The 19,839-nt window shown below is 43.4% G+C and overlaps 1 protein-coding gene across 2 annotated transcripts in view; it reads right to left on the reverse strand.

Moving 5' to 3' along the window:
- Positions 1-19,839, reverse strand: part of LOC138268424 (semaphorin-7A-like) — a 187,968-nt gene that overhangs the window by 50,619 nt on the left and 117,510 nt on the right. For both annotated transcript variants that reach the window (XM_069218045.1, XM_069218046.1), the window contains exons 7-10: positions 19,444-19,583; positions 17,752-17,927; positions 8,087-8,195; positions 1,807-2,011 (exon numbers count right to left, since the gene is read on the reverse strand). In XM_069218045.1, coding sequence (XP_069074146.1) covers positions 1,807-2,011; positions 8,087-8,195; positions 17,752-17,927; positions 19,444-19,583 — 630 coding nt within the window. The remainder of the gene's footprint in view (positions 1-1,806; positions 2,012-8,086; positions 8,196-17,751; positions 17,928-19,443; positions 19,584-19,839) is intronic.

Below are 19,839 nucleotides of genomic sequence, written 5' to 3' on the forward strand. Positions count from 1 at the left end.
CTGATTAATGTCTTCTTTCGTGTTCACATGCAGGAATAGTTTGAACTTGGATTAGTGATGGCTTATCATATAGTCTCTTTTAACGGTTTGTATCTGAAACAGAAGTTTCAGAGACCTTTGCTTAGTTTCTTATACTTCTGTATTTTAGGTTCACAGCTTTTCCTGCATCTTGCTTGATGGTGAGGGAAAAAGTGGAAGCTTAATATAAAACTTGAGAGGATCTTTTGGAGGAGAGTTCATTTTAATTCTTGTTACCAAGCGGTTTGACCGATCTGCAGGTAGTTCATTCACCTATTTTAATAGACAAAAGTTCATAAATAGGAAAACTGTCTCAACGTGTATCCCATGATTAGTAGACAGATTCTATTTCCGCTGTGGACTGTCTAGATCTGTGGAGCTTGTTGAGTGACTAGATTAAGTAAGTGGTGATGTAACATGTTCCCACCCCTCAATAGCTTCTGGTCTGAAGGAGAACTGTGATCAAGTCTCTCACTATAGTTCATAAGGCTCAGTATCACCAATCACTTGGGTTAATGGAAACTTAATTCAGTCAGTATGCCCCAAAACGTTGGAGCACCCTGCTTACCTACATTGGGAAAGAACCCACACTGCTACAGATTAGAAAGGCCACAGAGACATGGTTGTCAATAATTATATCTGCAATGTGGCATTGTTGTTTCTGGTCTGCTGACCAATTCTTCTTAGCCCCAAACCGTCAGTGTTAGTCCACTCATAAGTGGTAAATACTATAATAAAACATCCTCTTTTTTACTCTTGCACCATCACCAGGTGTGATGCTATTAATTGTGTTTGACCAATGACTTTGTGTTTCACCATTGCGCATATTAGTTGCTCAATGTTCACCAGTAGCACATTACATTCTGTATTCAGGTCAGCTGCCTATTGGCTTTGACATGGCATTAGACATTACATTCTGTATTCAGTTTAGCTGCCTATTGGCTTTGACATGGCATTAGCCATTACATTCTGTATTCAGTTTAGCTGCCTATTGGCTTTGACATGGCATTAGCCATTACATTCTGTATTCAGTTTAGCTGCCTATTAGCTTTGACATGACATTAGACATTACATTTGATATTTAGGTTAGCTGCCTATTGTCTTTAACATGGGGTTAGACATTGCCGATGAGCTGTGTTTTTCCAAGCTATGTTTTTCCACATGGTAGACAAAGCAGTGTTTTTCACACCAGACCTTAGCTGATAAGAGAACGTAGATTTTGAGTTTACCTCGCAATCCAGTCTGAGAACGAGTGAGTTCGGGAGAATTGGCCACTCTCCAAGTTTCTTCGGTTCTCACACTGAGTTTGCTTTTAAGGATGATTCTGGATTACAGCAGGGGTAGATTGAATCTGCTTGACTTCAGACAGGAACGGAGACGTCAGTTGCCTGTCTCCCGTTTGGGTAGAAAATCTCTTTCTTGCAGTTGAACGGAGTCATCAACTTGAAGCCCCAGAAAGATTAAGCTGAATATAGTCCCTACTTTGACCCCCTTGCCCTACGGTGATGAATTTTGACTTTTATGCTTTGCTTTGAAGTTATGTTATAATATATTCACATGTATTTGCTGTGTACATTGCAGCTGAGAAGTACTTTGATATATTTTGCTTTTATTGCTGCGACTACTTTTGAACGTGTGCTTCCAATCTACTAATTTCGTCTCTCAAGAACCTCGTGGCGAAGTAATAATTACAATAAATGTCTTCTTTAAACTCAGAAGTGCATTCCGGAGAGGTTCTGTAAGCTTGGTTATGAGATAAGAGCAGGAAAGCAGAACACCAGGACTTACCTGTTCCAAGGAAGAGGACTGTGTGTGAATTGTTGCTTGTGTCCCACACCCTGTCTGCAATAACTCTTGTGTAGGATTCGCCTGTTGGCAGTGAATAAAGAGGGCGGTCCTCATCTGGGAAGACAACTGCATCAAGCTCTGGGTAATCCTTCATGGTTGTCAGAAAGTGCTTCGGGAGGGAACTTGTTGCTGAGCTGGAGATACACTGTGAATGCATAAAAAGAGACCAGTCATCCTTCATTTTCATACTACGCAGTACAATAGGTGGGGTGAATGTTCAAATGTATACTGTAGCCAAAGGAAAGTGGACATATCTTTAGCTACAGTGGTCTTGAAGTATGAGAATGTAAGTTGCAGATACAGAATGTATGCCTGCTAAGAACAAATCAGCATAGCTCACCCAAAAGCAAGTATTTCTGCTTAGATTTGCTGTCATTGCTGGTTGTTTAGCAAGACATAACTTTGCCTGCTAGGTTTCAAACTGTTCAATAACTAATACCTGGCCAGAGTTGCATTAGAACATGTACTGTTTACAAATGTGAAGTTTGTTAATCACTTTCCTAAATAGTAGTGTCCAAAGCGTACATCTTCTCCTGAGAGATGTGTGCATATATTAAAATCGGATGAATATTAGATACATGTTACTGGGCAAGATGTGTGCAATGTGTCTCTTACCTAAGTAGGTATGTTCAGCATTGCTTGTCTGAATAATTTAATTTTGTAATGTGTAAGTTATTAAACACAGGTAACTATAACAATGAATGACTAATACTGAGTACATGTATCATTGTATCCTTGTTTACATGATAATGGTAATCTCATTGATTGAATATTAAAATGTTCTTGTACATGCCAAGTGTGTTTTCATAGTGTATTTTGTTGTCTGCACGACTTAAAGGATAATTTAAGTGGGAATATTAGGGAGAAGAAAATGAGTGTGCCCTAAGAAGCATTCTGAGCTCATCCTTCGTCCCCAGGAAGAATGCCTATGTAATCACATGACAGGGGAATGAATGATTGTATTGTCATGCGTAGTTATTAAAAACATAGCAAACATTAGCATGTTTTTTTAAAACCTGCTACAGCAACTTTTCGTAAAAGGTACCAAAACATCGTTAAAAAAAAGTCAAGACATTGTGATAATAGTAGTTATCTATGACCACATTTAAAATAAGGATTTCGTACATTGGAAGGTTCAAAACGGTGTGATCACACCGCCTTCCAATTTTTTGCCGCAGGCTTTAAAAATATGAAAAAATGTATAAGATTACAGTTCAAAGGGAAGTCCGCTGCCTGAAGGCATGCAATCACAGCTTGACTGCACAAGCAAATTCCGCGCTGGTTAAAAAGTGCTCTTACTAGTCTTTTCCTCTCGTTCAGCAGGCCGTGGGAAAGATGTTATGTGGATAATATTTTTCTCCCCAGATTTACACAGTCTCCAGCCAATATTTTTTAGTGTCCCGGATCCAGGGAGAGGTGTGCACGATACCTGGGAGGAGGCCAAGGTGGTGCCTTTTAATGAGCTCTCTTAGCTGCCTTGATCACCCAGTTTCTAGATAGGGCTGTGGTTTGAGAGATTTGTATTCGTTTACTGTCACCAAGACATGAGATCTAGATGAAAGGGCCTCTTTATCCTTTAGCACAGAGATTTTTTCATCACTCCGTTGATTGCTTTTTTGAATGACTCTAAAGGCAAGGTCCTTTCCCATAGTTCTCAAATGGCCTGGTCATCTATCGCCCAGACTAGATACTTCTTGGAAGGTGCGTTTATACTCGTTTTGACTTCTTGCCAAAGGGCTTGGCATGGTTGGTTTCCCCTGAATGAGTTTATGCTTTTCCATACTTTAATGTAGCTTCCTTTTCTTGCTGTGATTTGATCTAGGAGGCTGAACTCAAACCTTGTCTGGACTGGAGAACAGTTACAAGGGAGATGAAAGAGGGCTCTGTATGTTTTCGTAAAGATCGCATTGGAAGTTATCGCGTCTCTGCTTTGTAGTGCCTTCCTTTCATAGGTGATACTTGGTGATAACTTTGCTACTATTACCTTTAGCGGTGACATTGCCCACTCCTCTGCAAAGTCTAGCCTGTGCTGGAGAAAAGAGCCCTTGTCGTCAAATAAAACTCCAAGGTATCTGTTAGGTTTCAGATGTTTCCAGTTGCTTACCCTGCAAGTACCAGTTGTGTTTTTTCTCTATTTTTTTATCACTTCCATAGCCTTTGTTTTCTTCTCATTTTATCAGCATGCCATTGGCTATCGAATATTGTGATAACTTATCAATAGGACGTTCCAAGCCAATTCTTGTTTGACTTAGGAGTATCACATCATGTGCATACAGAAGGTTTGAGATGTGCATGGCTCCTTGTTTAGGGGAGTGTGCATCCAGGGCTGGAGTCAAGTCACCCAGGAAGAGATTAAAAATGTATGGTGCCAGTACATAACCTTGCTTTAAACCCTGGGAGATTTGTATTTTCCTGGGCAAGAAAGAGCTGTCTTCAAGTCTCACTCTTGTCCAGGTGTCCGAATATTACAGCTGTATTGCTCTCAGCAGACATGCTAAAATGCCCCAGTGTGCCATTTTTTGCCTGGGAAGATTACGCCGCACACAGTTGAATGCCGACTTAAAATCCACCAAGCAGAGGTAAATGGGTTGCTTGTTCAACTTTTGTTTATCCATAATTGCAGAAAGTGATAGAATGTTGGTTACCATGCCTGCCCCTTGGACAAATCCAGATTGGTTAGTTAGAAGTGCTTGTCTTCCGCCCAGATCAAGAGATCCATTAGAAGAAGACATACAAAGTGCTTCGCCTCAGTGTCTATCAGCATAAAGAGGCTGTAATTTTCCGGACGATGACGGTCATCCCCTTTGAAGAGGGGGTGATTACGGATCCTTTCCACGAGGCCGAAATAGACTCCAGTTGGCTGGCACTATTGAAAACTACCAACAAGCTAGCTGCCCAAAGAGTGGGGTTTGTCTTGTACTGTGCATTTGGGATTCCGTCTGGGCCTGGTGCTCCGTCTTCTCTACTCTTTTGGATAGATTTGCAGATTTCTACTTTGGAGAAACTAGGCATGGAAGCATCTGGGCTTGTAGGTTGTGTTGTTGGCGGTTTGCTACCTATCTCTTGGGTACAAAGCACTAGTGCCTCCAGTGGTTGACTGAAGTGTTCAGGTAAGAAGTCAACCGAGTGTGTTTCTGTCAGATTAGAGCTTCTGATTGCTGTTGGAGCCCTGTTTGTTATTGAGCATTTCCCAGAAAGTGCTCGAGCTTTTGCCCAGATGCTTTGTTGCTACCTTCTCCTCCAAGTCTGCCCTCTGGTATATTTTGTTTATAAGCTTCAACTTAGTTTGATTCACCGGGTTCCATGGTTGCCTCCTAGCCAGTCTCGAAGTTCTGTTACGGTTCCCCCTTACAAAGGAGGAACCTTTTTTGTTGTATAACTTGCTCACCTTGCCTTTATTCACCGCAACACTGCATCAATTGATTGTTAATTTGTTTCCCTTTTTACATGTCTCCCTACGATGCCACTCCTGTACTGCTCCCTCGCACCGCTTTTGTTTTGTGCCTGGTCCATCAATGTACCACGTTTTCTTCTCCTTTCTTGGCTCTAAAAAATGTTCCCTGTGACGTCCCCCCACTTGTGCCTTATTACTACCTCCCAGGTCTCTATCAAAATGGACGAGGTTCCTAACGACAACTTGCCTCTCATGCTCAACTTGAACCCCTGAGATTTCACTGGTGCTACTCGTTCTTATCCTGTTTCCAACTTTCTTCTGAACTGCTTTCGTTTGCCTTTGTTTCCGTAGTGCCTGCTACCTATTTTTGCTTTTATGTGGTGTCACTTAAACCCAGGAGACCATAACAAGTGCAAAAATAACCAGGTGCAAATAATATTAGCTCCGAGTGAAAACCTGTATTTACTTAAACGCCGGTGGTAAGTAATGGGGAATAACGCGAGCAGAGCATTTCCCCCACAGGTGTTTTTGTGCTATGGTCCTTGTACACTGATTGTATTGGCAGATATCACCAGGTGTAAGTTGCTGGTAACGTAATTAATTGTTTTGTTGTTCTTATACACTGAGTTTTAAACACCGTCCTGGCAAAATATGGTTATCATAATATCTGTTTCCACGACGTTTTGAGTTAAGTATGTATGGGTGTATTTATTTACTATTTTTAATTCCACGTCACTGCACTTTGGCCATTCACCTATAATGAAGGTATACAGGGGTGCAGTTAAGACTAGTAAATCTGTTCTATCTTGTATATACTTATCATCACTATATTGATGCAGTCGATTTTCTAGGTACAATATTAGTATTGTGACATACATTCATTATTTGGAACAACTCGTTATTTTAAACATGTATAAAATGCCACTCGATGACATTACCACTGCCTATCTAACTTTCAGCTGAAGGAGTGAATATTGGATATCTAATTTCTGGATAAGTATGCATGTTGACCATAGTTTCATCTAGCTATCCTTCATTCACTTGCCATTTCTTCCTTCCTTTTACCTTCCTTGCCTCCATCCTTCCTTCCTCTTTGTGTTATTCTTTGCTTTCTTCCTTTCATCCTACCTCTTTCCCATGAATCCTTCCATCTTTCCACCATTCTTTCCTTATTGCCTTTCATTAATTATCCATCTTTTTCTACTTTCAACATTCACAATTGCGTTCTCATCATTTCTTTCTTCCCAACCTTTCTTTTCTCCATCTCACTTTTTCTTTTCTACTTTTTTCTCTTCTGTCTGTCCATCTGCATTGTTTCTTTGGACTCGAGTTTGGGTGACGATAATACATAAGTCATGATGAAAGAGAATATTAGGTCTGTCACCCAGATGGACTACTGCTTGCTTAACTTAGAGACCACTGTCTGCTCAGCATTGATCTCTCTGCCCTCTGAGGATCCACAGTCACAGCCGTACCTCTGAAGGTACAAAGTTTGGTGAATGGCAGCAGTCTGTTTTGACGGACATCCACCAGACTTTTTCTTTTTTGCAAAACCAAACTCCCGGGGAGTTTGTTTTTGAAAAACAAATAAGTATTGCCCTACACTCAAGGAGTTTTTCCCAGGATGAGGGAGTCGTCATTTCTTTTTTGCGTCCCTGACTGCCAGGTTTTTCCTGGCGGTCACTTTAAAAAACACATTAAAAAAACAGGACGGGCTGTCTGATGGCTTTACTCTAACGGCTTAACTCTATTGGTCCGTTGAAGTTAGTTTTTTTAATGGTAGACCCAGCAGTGGCACACCATCAGTACACTGATGGTCCTTCCGACTCAGAATTTACCAAAAGTTTAGTGGACAGGGCCTTATTTTTGTTAGAGAGCATCCCTTAACCATCTCTATATCAGGCTCCTTGTCTCTTTCTCTGTCACTCTCCTTGGCCACCATAGCCTGCACCCTTCAGCCTTGCCATGTTTTTCTTTACATTGTTATTTATGAGCTTTTGCCAGCAGACATACTGACAAAGAAGGACTAAAAAGAACTTGTCAATTATTTAATGTAATTGAGCTTAGGAGCACCTTAGTCTCATATCCCCCCGCCCACCCCAATGTTAGCTGCTAGAGGTGTAAATGATGGGTATCTCTCACGTGGCCATGCATATTTGTGTGGGTGTGTGCCTCTTTATCTGTGTGTTTTAGGATTCATTACTTGAAAAGGTGTTCATGACAAACATCTCTTGCATAGCCAGAAGTCGAATTTCTTTCCTGTACTGGTATGCATGTTTGATATTCTTTACCTGAGCAGGTGTGAGTGTGAGTTGACCATTTAGTGCTTGTACCAGTATTTAGGTCAAGCGGATAAAGGTATGTCTGTATGTAAACAAGGCTATGTGTATGTTTGGTGTATATTAGTCATTTCTTGCTTTTAGGGGTATACCTGTATACTGTCTCTTGTTTGGCTGTGTTTGTGTTTTTTAGCATTTCTTGCTTATGCAGGTGTGGACAATTGACATCTGTTGCCTGGTCTGTTGTTTTTGATGGAGATTTCGTTTCTGAACAGGTAAGCTTTTCTGGTTCATTTATCAGCTCACGTATATGCATGTGGGTCATTTCTTGATTGTATAAGTGTTGGGTTGACCATCATTCAAGAGGACATGCATGTCTTTGAGAGTTTTGGTCAATTGTTGGTTGTAATGGTGTGCATGTTCTGTATGCCTCTCTTGGTCGTGTGTTGAGCATTTCTGACAGTTGTGGGCATTTCATAACTTGTCAGGGATTTGTTGTGTTTTTTTTTGCTGCACAACTATACACTTTACGTATCTCTTCTCTTACCTTGCCAGGTACGTGTGGCGAAAATGAGCCGGTGAAACCCTTTAACTTTGAGGCTGTGAATGTCGAGGTGATTCTTCCCATTGAATACATACATACAGCTGTAGAGCCCCTGTCATTTAAACATGGAAATCAGTAAATGGAAAAATATTACATGAACTCTTCTCAAAGATTGGCAGTAGATCACAGTTTTGATGGAGAATGACACTAACGGAGTGGGTGTGGGTTTTAAAAACAAACAAATAAGGGCTCCTGATATAACTGTTCAACTCGTATGCTTGATTTGAAGATAAATTGGGCTTTAGGATACCCCTCGTGTTATGTGTTTACGCAATGAGAGTGTATCCCATACTCCCGGTGAAAGGCTTTCTCTCTCCTTCCGATAGTGATGTACCAAATAAAGGCGATCTTAATTTGTAGGTAGGACACAGAAAGTCACACACATATCTTTACAACAAAGAGTCAGACATGCATATGCTACAGCAAAACACTGCCATACAAGAGTTCAGGCTAATTGGTCTGGATGAAATAGTATAAGACATATTTAATGTGTATTCCAGTGTTATCAGTTACCCTGCAAACCACAAGTCTCCCGTCCTCAGAATGAACCAACCCATTTGAATAGACCAGATTTCGATATAAGATCATTTCACTAAGTGTTTAATCGAAATAGACAAAGGGTAATTTTTTACAAAGAAGGTAGCTTCCGAGCATAAGTGCTAGTATGTCATGCAGCAGCTTGGATTATTTCTTGAGGTAACATAGTGAGTCCCCTCCCCCGGCTCCAAGCAGCAGTAAGTAGGGAGATTAATCTTAAAACTCTTCTCAGGAGCGTTATACAGACTGAGGTCAAATGAACTGTTGGGAAATCGGAAGTTTTACTAACAGGCAAGTTCATCTCTTACATAAAAAAAGGGTGAAACAGCAACTTGTGTGCTAAGCCCTCAATAGGAAGCAAAATTGCTGTCAATATAACAAGATTTGCAGGCATATCTATGATATACACAACCCAGGCACAAGGGCGATAATGAGGTATTCGATATAAAATAACTTATATCATTATATTTTCAAACTACTTTCACCATTCTGGGTGTATGACACCTTTAAGTATCAGCTACTCAGAACCCCAATTCCAACATTCAGTGCCCTGAAGTTCTAGAAGTATCTTAAATATTGAGGCCAACGCTGCAGCTTTTTGGGTGAACTGGATGTAGAGAGATGTGAAATTCTACACCGATCACTTCTTTCCCAACACAGTATTTTAGGCAAACAAGTATTCAGTTAACATCTGATAGGGCAACCTATGTTCAATATTTTGAATGTAATAGGCTTAGACATGTATCATCATCATCATAAAACTTTATTTTGGCATCCAGTGCCATTAAAGTTGCATAGCGCCACAATAAATAATGGGTTCAAATTCATAAAACAGGTTTGGGTTGAAATAAATAAGAAAAATAATAATGCACGAAATGCAGTACAATAAAAAGAATATGGCATAACACTGTTCCAAGATACAGTATTGGGACAAAGATAGACATGTTTAACTACAAAGACTTGGGGTTAGACTGTCTTAGTCGATTTCCTTCCTGGTGCGCCACATTCCCCCGAGAAATTTGGCGACTGTAATGGCAATGGGCGGACTGGAGGCTGATCTTAAGATTCTCATGGCCACAGCATGATCTCGGGTCCCGAACTGTTTGCAAGTTGGCGTGAGCCATTTCCTTCGTTGATGAGCGTAGGATGGACAAACAAAGAAGACATGGGCAGTTGACTCCTGATACAGGGTACAGCATGGGCATAAGTTGTTGCTTGGGGCCTTATTTTGCCATCTGCTGGTAAAGGTATTAAGGGGGAGGGAACCAAATCTAAACTGCATATAGAGCTTCGTATCGGTCGGATCTAAAATGCAGTCCAGGTAAGGTTCTAGCAACCAGGTAGATTTGAAGTCCAGAAACTCGCTAGATAGGCGCCCTAGTGAGAGCGAGCAAGATATGGACTGGGATACCCACTCCCAATAACAGGAATTCACTCTTTCTTTGGTCGGTGGATGCCCTGTGTGTGGAAGATTCCACAAGTTTCCCATCCCAATGGCAATCAATGCTGACTTAACTGAGTGGATCCACCTGATCTTGTTGGAGGTTTCCATAGAGCAAACTTCCCTAAACACGGTGGCATAGGAGGAAAGTTTGGGAGTTGCCATGATTCTCCTCCAGAATAGCAACTGCCTAAGACCAGCTATAGCACCTAGAGGTTTGCGGGCCAGATCCATGTGCAGAGGAAGGAACGGGGTGCTTGGGGGCCTAGAGGTGAGTTTTCTCATAAACATATTCTCTATATGGGTGAGTTCCCTTACATCCTCGAAGCCCCAGAGTTCAGCCCCGTATAGAGCTGCGCTAACAGACTTCTTGTTCTAAATGTGGAGAGCAGCAGCTATTGGTCGTGATGATGAGGCATGGTGCTCTCTTAAAAGGACACCCACAACTGGCCTAATGTTAATGATGTGGAGTTGATATGGGCTTTCCAGGACATTGAGTCTGATAGTTTGATCCCCAGGTAATCAAAGGTGTTGACTAGTTCTAGTTTGGACCCACTTAGGAAAAGGTTCCCCCTATGTGACCTGTGGGTGGTCATGACTATGAACTTGGTTTTAGAGGTGTCTATTTCTAGGCCTCTTGTGGAGCAGAAGTCATTGAATCGATTCAACGAGGATTGGAGGCCCATCAGGGTTTTGGATACTATCAGGGTATCATCTGCGAACCAAAGTGTCGTGATCTTTTCTTTGCCTAGGGCTGATGCATCAGAGGGCTGCGAGGTGAGATGATCGATGACCTGATTCAAATAAAGGGAAAAAAGAGTGGGAGCTAGTACGCAGCCCTGCCGAACTCCCCTGACTACTTGGATCGGATCGGTGAGATCGCCCTGGTTCCCCCAGCGTATTTCTGCATAGTTGGCCTCGTGTAATCAGATTGTTGTGGTCAGAAGCCCTGGGGGCATACCCATCTCCTTGAGGACCTCCAAAAGTTTACCTCTAGGGACCATTGAAAGCTGATTTAAGGTCTATGAAGGCTACATAGAGACTCCCCTTCCCTATTACAACGACCTTCCAATACAAGAGCAGAAACCTAAACACCTGACCTATGGTGCTTGTTTTGGACCTAAAATCAGCCTGGATTGGTGATAAAATGCCGTTCTCATTGATCCAATCTTGGATTTTCGATAGTGCACAACAGAATAACTTTTGTACTGTATCTATAAGGCTAATGGGCCTATAGTTGGCGGGTAGGGACCTGTCGCCTTTCTTGTAAATGGGTATTACCTCGGCACCCCTCCAGGACTCGGGAATGGGAGCTCCCCTGACAATTGCATTGGATAGAAGAAGAATGTACTCGGCCCATTTGTCGATGTTGTAAAGGAAGAGGTCTCCAGGGATGCCATCGGGGCCAGCAGCTTTCAGTCGAACTATGTTGTTAATTGCTTCTCGGATGTCTCCCAAGTTGAACAGACAATCCCGATAGATGGTACTCGGCTGGGGTTGGGCTGAGATGGTTACGAGTTGGCTTTTGACATTATATAGAGTTGAAATGGTGGAACCAATCTCAGGGCAGGATGTTATTGCCAATTGCAGGGGCTCCCTTTAGGTTTCTTTTGCTTATTATGGCCCAAAAAGATCTGGAGTCCCTGCATTCACATGCAGCCCTCAGGAGGCTCCATCTTTCCTCCTCCCAGTCCTTCCTGGCCTTGTTCTGCGTCTGTGTGTACTGGTTCCACAGAGACCTAACTTGGGCGACATCCGTATGTTTGATTGCGCTAATTAGCCTTGTTCGTGCCAGCCGGCAGTCACGATTGTACCAATTAACCCCCTCGTGGGGAGAAGCACTGCCGGAATTTTGAGCAGCTGGCAGGGATAGGAGCTGTTCCAATCTTTGGAAAAACTCAGTGTGAACATTGATTAGGGAGGAACAGCTTCCCACATCCTCTCCCATCGTAGATATCAATGATACACAAAGTGTCAGGTCCAAATCGATGGAAGAGAGAATGTCATCTCGCAGGATCACCTTGTTCCATCAAAGTCGCCGTCTGTTGTTCTCAGCCTGTATCACTTTGGCTACTTTGGTAGTGGTTGTTGCTGTGGGCGCCCTGCCCCACAGTGATTCTAAACTGAGACAGAGTGGATTGTGGTCACTGTCAGTTTGGGTCCGGACTACCATGTCATCAACCAAGTGCCAATATCTAAGGTCCATCAATATATAGTCCATGCAGCTCTTCCCCTGAGAACCTGTGAACCAGTGAACGTGTGGGTGGCATGCTTATATGATTTGGCTCTTCTATTTACAGCCCTCAGACCTTGGCCGAGGGTCAGGGCATTAAGTTGAAGGGCAGTCGAGTGCCACTTTTTAATGGGGGGAGAGCTCTCACCTGGGTATGTGCCAAATGTTATCTTATTCCCTGAAATCACCCATATAGTCCAGACCAAGGGGTTCAAAGGTGGTATTAAAGTCCCCTGCTACGATAAGGGCATGTTTGGAGGGTCTTTCGCCCAGTTGGGTCTCTAGGGACTGCAGGGTCACAGAGCGGTTGGTCCTCCTTGTTCCCCTGGCATAGATGGTAAAAATGTCAGTGGCAGTAGGCCCTGTTCCCTTGAGGCTAATACCAAGGATGTCAGGGGTGTTGGTGGGTATCCGTTTCACTACACACTAGTGCGATTTTTATCCAAATTAGGAGACCCCCGATTGGCGGCCCGCCTTGCTGGGAGCGGCGGGTATGTGGTAGGTTGCATAGCCAGGTTTATGGGCAGGTTCAATTAGCCAGCTGTCCTGGAAGATACGCATGTTGTATTGGTCGATGAAAAGGTTCCAGTGCGGCAACGGAAGCTTGGATTTTATGCCTGCCACATTGCATGAGACAATCTTTTCTTTCTGGCTGGTGGTCGGGGAATTGGGTAGTGGGAGCAGGTTTACCTGGAAATCTGAGGTGACTGGTGTGGTGACGTTGTGGGAAGCAGTAGAGACCGTCCTGTGTGTCTGATCAGTGATGACCGCTGAGTGACTATTGGTGCGGGCACAACTGTTAGAGCTTATGCCACTATCAGGTCTGACGCGGGGGGCCTGCACCTCAATCGTGGAGGGCCAATCAATCATGGAACAGACAGTGTCTTGCTCTAGAGCCACTAGGGAGAGTGGTACACAAAGTGAAGTGGATGGGTCGAGTTTAAACTGAATGGTGGAGCCACCCGGGGGGTTGGTTCTTTGGTCTAAGGCTACTAAGTCGTAGGCTAGCTGCCCGTTTACTAGGAGGAGCTCGATATAATCGGACAGTGAGCTCTGGGACCGGTGTTGTCTGGCCCTAAGAATATCTTTCCTAATTACTGAAAGACATCCTCTGCTATGACGAATCCAATGGGTGACTTTGTTAATCAGGGAATCCTCCCCTTACCTCCCCCCCCTGAGAGTTAGATCTAGGTACGTTGGTCATAAAGATTTTCCGGGGAAGGAGAGTGGTAGTCTTGGGAGAATATATACTACCAGAGAGGCGGCCCTCCCCTGAAATGAGGGGTGTGGAGTTGGAACTTGTGTTCTCTGGGTTGGTGAGAGGATAGTCAGTTTGCTCGCCTGATGGTGTGCGGGAACCCAATATGCGGGCTCCGACCAAAGTCCTAGGGACGGGGTCCTCAAGTAGAGAACCTGGGGGGGCTCGAAGGTGTTTGACGTGATGGAGCATGGTGGGAACAGGTAGAGTCAGAGTGGTAGTGTTGCTGGGGTGGCTGCACTTTCCCTAGCTGTTCTCCCTCTCTCTTCCATGAGACGCCCCACTGTGACCACGAGGTCGCCTATTATGCACTTAAGGGCTGCTATTTCTGCCCTGAGTGTTTGTATGCACCCTGCCAGGTCGTCATTTGTGGGAGGGAGGGATGACTGGATATTTGTGAAGCTTTCTGCCCTGGCCTGGGCAGGTGAAACTGCGAGATCCTGAGTTGTAGGTGGATCGGAGGGACATGATAACAGATGAAAATGATTGGTACAGGTAACAGGTGACGGAGGGGGCTCTGTAGCTGGGTCGTGAAGGGAACAGGGGCTAGGGACTGAATCTGCAGGGTTGGGGGGGGCACTGCGCTAGTCTCGGTCCTCACCCGTACACTGGCTTTGTTCAACATATTGGGTATGCTTCCCTGCTTCCTAGTCAATTGTTGGGTTGCAGGGCACGGTTTGGGACTCAATGGCTGGTCGGTGCCAGGTGATGGAGTTAATATTTCCCCGCAGTCAGCTAGGAGGTTATCAGTGCAGTCTAGTACTTCGTTGCAGCCCGACTTTTTGAAGTTTTTCTTGTGTTTTTTCCCCCCGGCCCCAACCCCACCCTCGATTGCTCTTCTTTTACCAATATCTGTGGCACTGTAATGGGACGAGACAGGGGCCTAAGATGATAGATGAGGGAGGACTAAGGGGGGACAGAAAAATTCGAAGTGGCTAAGGCAAAAGCCAAACTCAGGGGGTTGGCCCTGCCCGGCCTCGGTCGGTCGCAGATGGGCATGAACTTGGCCCGGGCTTTGCCTGGGCGCCTCCAGTGCACGTCCCGTGCTGCGGTATGCGTCCTCGCGCTTTATAGTGCTCATTGGATCTGGGCAAGTGGGAGCAGGTGATGCACAAGATGGCTGCCTCCTGGGACCACAAAGCAGTATGGGATATGTAGTCCCTCTGGTCCTGTTAGCATGTCCTGCGCTGCGGCATGCCCCCTCGTGCTTTATAGCACTCGTTGGATCTGGCAATTGGGAGCAGGTGATGCACAAGATGGCTGCCTCCTGGGGCCACAAAGCAGTCTGGGATATGTAGTCCCTCTGGTCCTGTTAGTGCGTCCCTCGCTGCGGTATGCCCCCTCGCGCTTTATAGCGCTCATTGGATCTGGCAAGTGGGAGGAGGTGATGCACAAGATGGCTGCCTCCTGGGGCCACAAAGCAGTCTGGGATATGTAGTCCCTCTGGTCCTGTTAGGGCAACCCGCACTGCGGTATGCCCCATCGCGCTTTATAGCGCTCGTTGGATCTGGCAAGTGAGAGCAGGTGATGCACAAGATGGCCGCCTCCTGGGGCCACAAAGCAGTCTGGGACATGTAGTCCCTCTGGTCCTGTTAGCGTGCCCGTGCTGCGGTATGTCCCCTTGCGCTTTATAGCACTTGTTGGATCTGGCAAGTGGAAGCAGGTGATGCACAAGATGGCCGCCTCCTGGTGCCACAGAGCAGTCTGGGATATGTAGTCCCTCTGGTCCTGTTAGCGCGTCCCACGCTGCGGTATGTCCCCTCGCGCTTTATAGCGCTCGTTGGATCTGGCAAGTGGGAGCAGGTGATGCACAAGAGGGCCACCTCCTGGGGCCACAAAGCAGTCTGGGATATGTAGTCCCTCTGGTCCTGTTAGCACGTCCCGCGCTGCGGTATGCCCCCTCGCGCTTTATAGCGCTCGTTGGATCTGGCAAGTGGGAGCAGGTGATGCACAAGATGGCCGCCTCCTGGGGCCACAAAGCAATCTGAGATATGTAGTCCCTCTGGTCCTGTTAGCGCGTCTGTTAGACATGTATCCAAAATCAGCACTACCACAGTCAACAATATGCCTAAACAAGTCTTTGGCAGGTGTTTGAGATACTGGAACCTACCACACACATTTTTTGATGAACAGCTCTTCAACGGGTGTTTGAGGTACTGAGATCCCATTACAGATTTCTGAGTTAATGTGTATTTGACATGGTTCTGAGATCTTATAACACCCTTTCTACCACTCATCACTACCCACTTTATATAATTCTCGTCAAATGAGCCTTCAACTAACATGAGATATTGGGACCAACAATGCAACATTTTTGTGCAAATAACCCTTTAAAGTGAATGGGTCTTTAAATTTAATCAGCTATATAAAATGAAGCATCTTCCCCATCAACCTGGGATACTCAACAGGAAGATTTTGTACCAACGAGTCTTCATTAGGGATTAGGAACAATGGGACCAACAGTGCACGTTTGTGGATGAACTTGAAAGTATATGCATCATTTGGAACCCATTACAGTTTTATGAGATTAAGTAAGCTACTGAGATATTAGATCACCTTCCTATCCCTTCAGCACCACCTGCATTACCACATTTTAAAAGAATTGTAATTGTTAATTGTGTTAATATAGCGCTTGACAAGCAGTTAACATGCTTTGTGTTCAGTAGAACGCTACTTTGGAACCCAACGTTAGAAGGAAGAAGGTAGTGGATTAGTAAAAGGTCTTTTTTTGCTCTGATGTGGATTAGCTATGGTAAGTATATTAAGTTTGTGCTCATGAGATTTTATGCATTTAGCTTATTGTTTTGGAACCTATAGATTGATGTAAGTTGATTCATAAAGAGAAGATGCAAGATGGTGGGAGTGATGAACGAGTGAACCTGTTAAAAGACTAGTCAGCAAGGTTTGGGATGAGTCAGAGAGTGAAGGTACAGACAAAGGTTGAAAAGGAATATGTGTGTGTGTGTGTGTGTTATATTTCTTTCCCACAATAATTAAAAATCAGTATATGCATGTATAGAGATATAACCACACATCTAAGTATATAGATATATGTACACATACATACATATATAAACACATTATACTTATGTTTTATGTGCAAAGCACAAACCTCCTATATGTGCACCAATTTCCACATACATGTAGTCATACTTAATGGTTAGACATTTACTTGTGTATTCTGTTTAAACATACATAGACTGTACAATAACTTGTTTTTTCTGTTTTTGTTTTTCTTCTATATTTATGTAACTCCCTATAAAAAGACACACGATTGCATGGACATAGAGAGAAGTACACAAAGTTGCTTATATACATATTAGTCCTTTAGACACAGGGATCATCTATATTTTTTTTCTGAAAAAGTGCTTTATAGGTGTATGAGATATCGAACAAGCTTCTGAAACTTAGATACCGCCCAGTAACTCCTTGAGCAAACACATCTTCCTTACCGTTGTATGACACTTGATAAAGTGTCATCGTATCGACCTACAATATTGTGACAACCACTATATCATCAGGATAAGTATATTTTTCCTATTGTTAACTTCAGAGCGTCTACTTAACAATATTAATTTATTATTTCTTCCTACACTTATCTTGCAATGTAGCGGTCATGTTGATGTAATATATGTCATATTATTGCCATATTGAAATATTGGGTGTGCACTCTCCCCAGATATCTGATATGTTGGGAACATTCAGTGCAAACACATCTGAGTTACTGGGACCTCAAATAGAATATTTTAAGTCAATGGACCTTTGTTTGGCATCTGAGGTCCCTGTGTGCACCCACCAAATTACTGATGGCTGTCAATAACTACCTGCATCACTCATTACATTTGGGAGCGTTTTTATTTGAGAGAAATGTAAGAAACGTGGACTCTCTAGTACAAGAGGAACCTGAGACATTGAGGACACAATATGTTTTTGTATGAATGAATCTTTGACTGATACCTGAGGCGTTAATCCCGTCCCAAAATACACCATTGTTCACGAGCAAGGTACCGTCCTGTCTTTAAAGCATTGAGGCTGCTCACTGCAATATTTGGGTGCAGGAATCTTTGACAGATATGTCCCATTCTGCAGTCACCCATTACATGAGACGATTTTGAGTAGAAGGTCAAACTCTAACTCACCATTCATTGGCGAAGATTCCGTACATCGCTCCACCATCCTCACTGCCCTCCACAAGCACAAAGGCATCTATCAGCTTCTCGAAACGCCGGTGGTCGGACAAGCTGCCGCAGACCAGACGGGCTTTGGTAAATGTTGTCCAGGAGTCCACAAGAACAGTCTTGGCTCCTTCATCTGCCTGTAAAAGAAAATGTAGAATTGTTGGCTGTATGCAGTGCAAGAAAAACTCACAAAGTGGAAATGTATAGTATGATAGTCCTGAAGTTGTTGTTAATGAGGTTTAGTCCTCTGTCACCCTGATAGACAGAGAAGTCCCCGAGAATGGCTATATCCGCCCCCAGACGTTTTACAAATTGAATAGTTACAACAAAACCTTTCTTCAAATAGTACAAGAAATTTGAATAGTTTCCTTCGGCATAATTACACGAAAACTGGGAAGAATTCCATGAAATTACTCAAAATTCGAATCTCGAATTTAGCATTGTATTGTAGTGCAAAATACTTCCGCACGACTAAAATATAAAATGTAACACAAAGGGCCAGATGTAGCAAAGGGTTTTTCCCATTCTGTGTCAATGGGAAAATGTGTTCGTACATATGGCCCCAAGTGCCTGAAATTATGTTGGTGTAATGAAAATTTCGCGGGCTTTCTGCATTTCCATTGCCAGATATGACATGGCACATCTGTAGGGGTTAAATAGTGGGGTCATTGAAAACGGGGTGTAAGTGAGAGCAATTTGAACTATTTTTGAAAAAGAAGAGTAGAACGCATGCTTAGCATGCAGCTGACTCGGTCACAGACCAACCCAACCGCAGTCCTGTCAGGAGCCACAATAAATTGCATAATCACCCAATTCAGTCACCTTTGCCTGTATTTACAGTTGTGACACAGATTTGACATCTTCAAGAGAAGTTTTAATGAGGATTTTAATTGTTTTATTATTATGCATTCTTATCCGGATTAAATTCAAAGTAACTATTTTTCCCCTGGTAAACTCCTTACTTCTTCTGCACCTCTCTCTTACCTTCTTTAATAGTAAGTGTCTTGTAAATTGTCTACATTTATTTTATGTTTTGTTTCAAAAAGTGTTTTCTAAAATTAAGGAAGATATAAAGGTGTGAAAACAAAACATGGCAGTGCATGCCTTGTGTAGTATTTTGTCACAAGTACAATAACCAGAGTAGATGCAAAATTCAGACAAGCTGTTCTTTGTGGCATGTTCGTTTGAAGTCCAGCTTGAACCAGTGCTTTATCTGCATCCTAGCATCCGCTCTGCTTAGTAATCTGTTGTGCTTGGAAGCATAACTGAGCCAGTCTAAGGCAACGATATCTTCATGGTCATTTCAGTATTCCCAATCTTTGAGCTCCTAGGTCTTGTTAACCAGTATTGATTGCCAATCTGGACTTAAATACACATTTTCCATGACTTCAGCACCTTGCAACATAGGCACAGAACTCACAAGAAAGCACAAGCATGCGCAATGCACAAGCATGAACTAGCTGACCACTTTCTTACTTTGAACAGTTTTAGTAGCACTTTTCATAAGTTCACAAGGTGGAATGGTATGCAATGGAAGAAAGTCTATCTACGTAAAGTACTGTGCTCATCGGAAAAGGTACCTTTCACGGTCTTGTCCCTTACATTCATCCCAACCATTGCCACCTACCCCATATGCGAGTAATTTGTCCCTACCTTGCACACTCGTCCCAGCCAGGCTTTGAAAAGCACACCGTCCAGCCCGGCCGTCTTATTGGCTTCGTTAAAAAAGAAATAGATCACTTCAGTTTCTTTGTTTTTAGCTGGTAGAAGGGCTGCGCTCACAAACTCCGCCCCTGAAAAATGAACATAAAGGAAACACTTATACGTCAGTAGAAACAGTCAAAATAAACACTAGGACAATTAATTGGTCTTATAGCTTTGAGGTAAGAGAGGCAATGGTGCAACAATTCACACCGTCAATTGGAAATTACTCCAGCACCATCACATTAATAAAAGTAATCCCACCCTCCATTATTTGGAGAGAAAGTGAAAATAGAAGATGGAGAGGGAGATACATACAGGTGCGGGGCAGTAGGGTTATGTGCCACA

This window comes from Pleurodeles waltl, chromosome 12 (genome assembly GCF_031143425.1).
Source record: "Pleurodeles waltl isolate 20211129_DDA chromosome 12, aPleWal1.hap1.20221129, whole genome shotgun sequence".
In the NCBI taxonomy this organism is placed as follows: Eukaryota; Metazoa; Chordata; class Amphibia; order Caudata; family Salamandridae; genus Pleurodeles; species Pleurodeles waltl.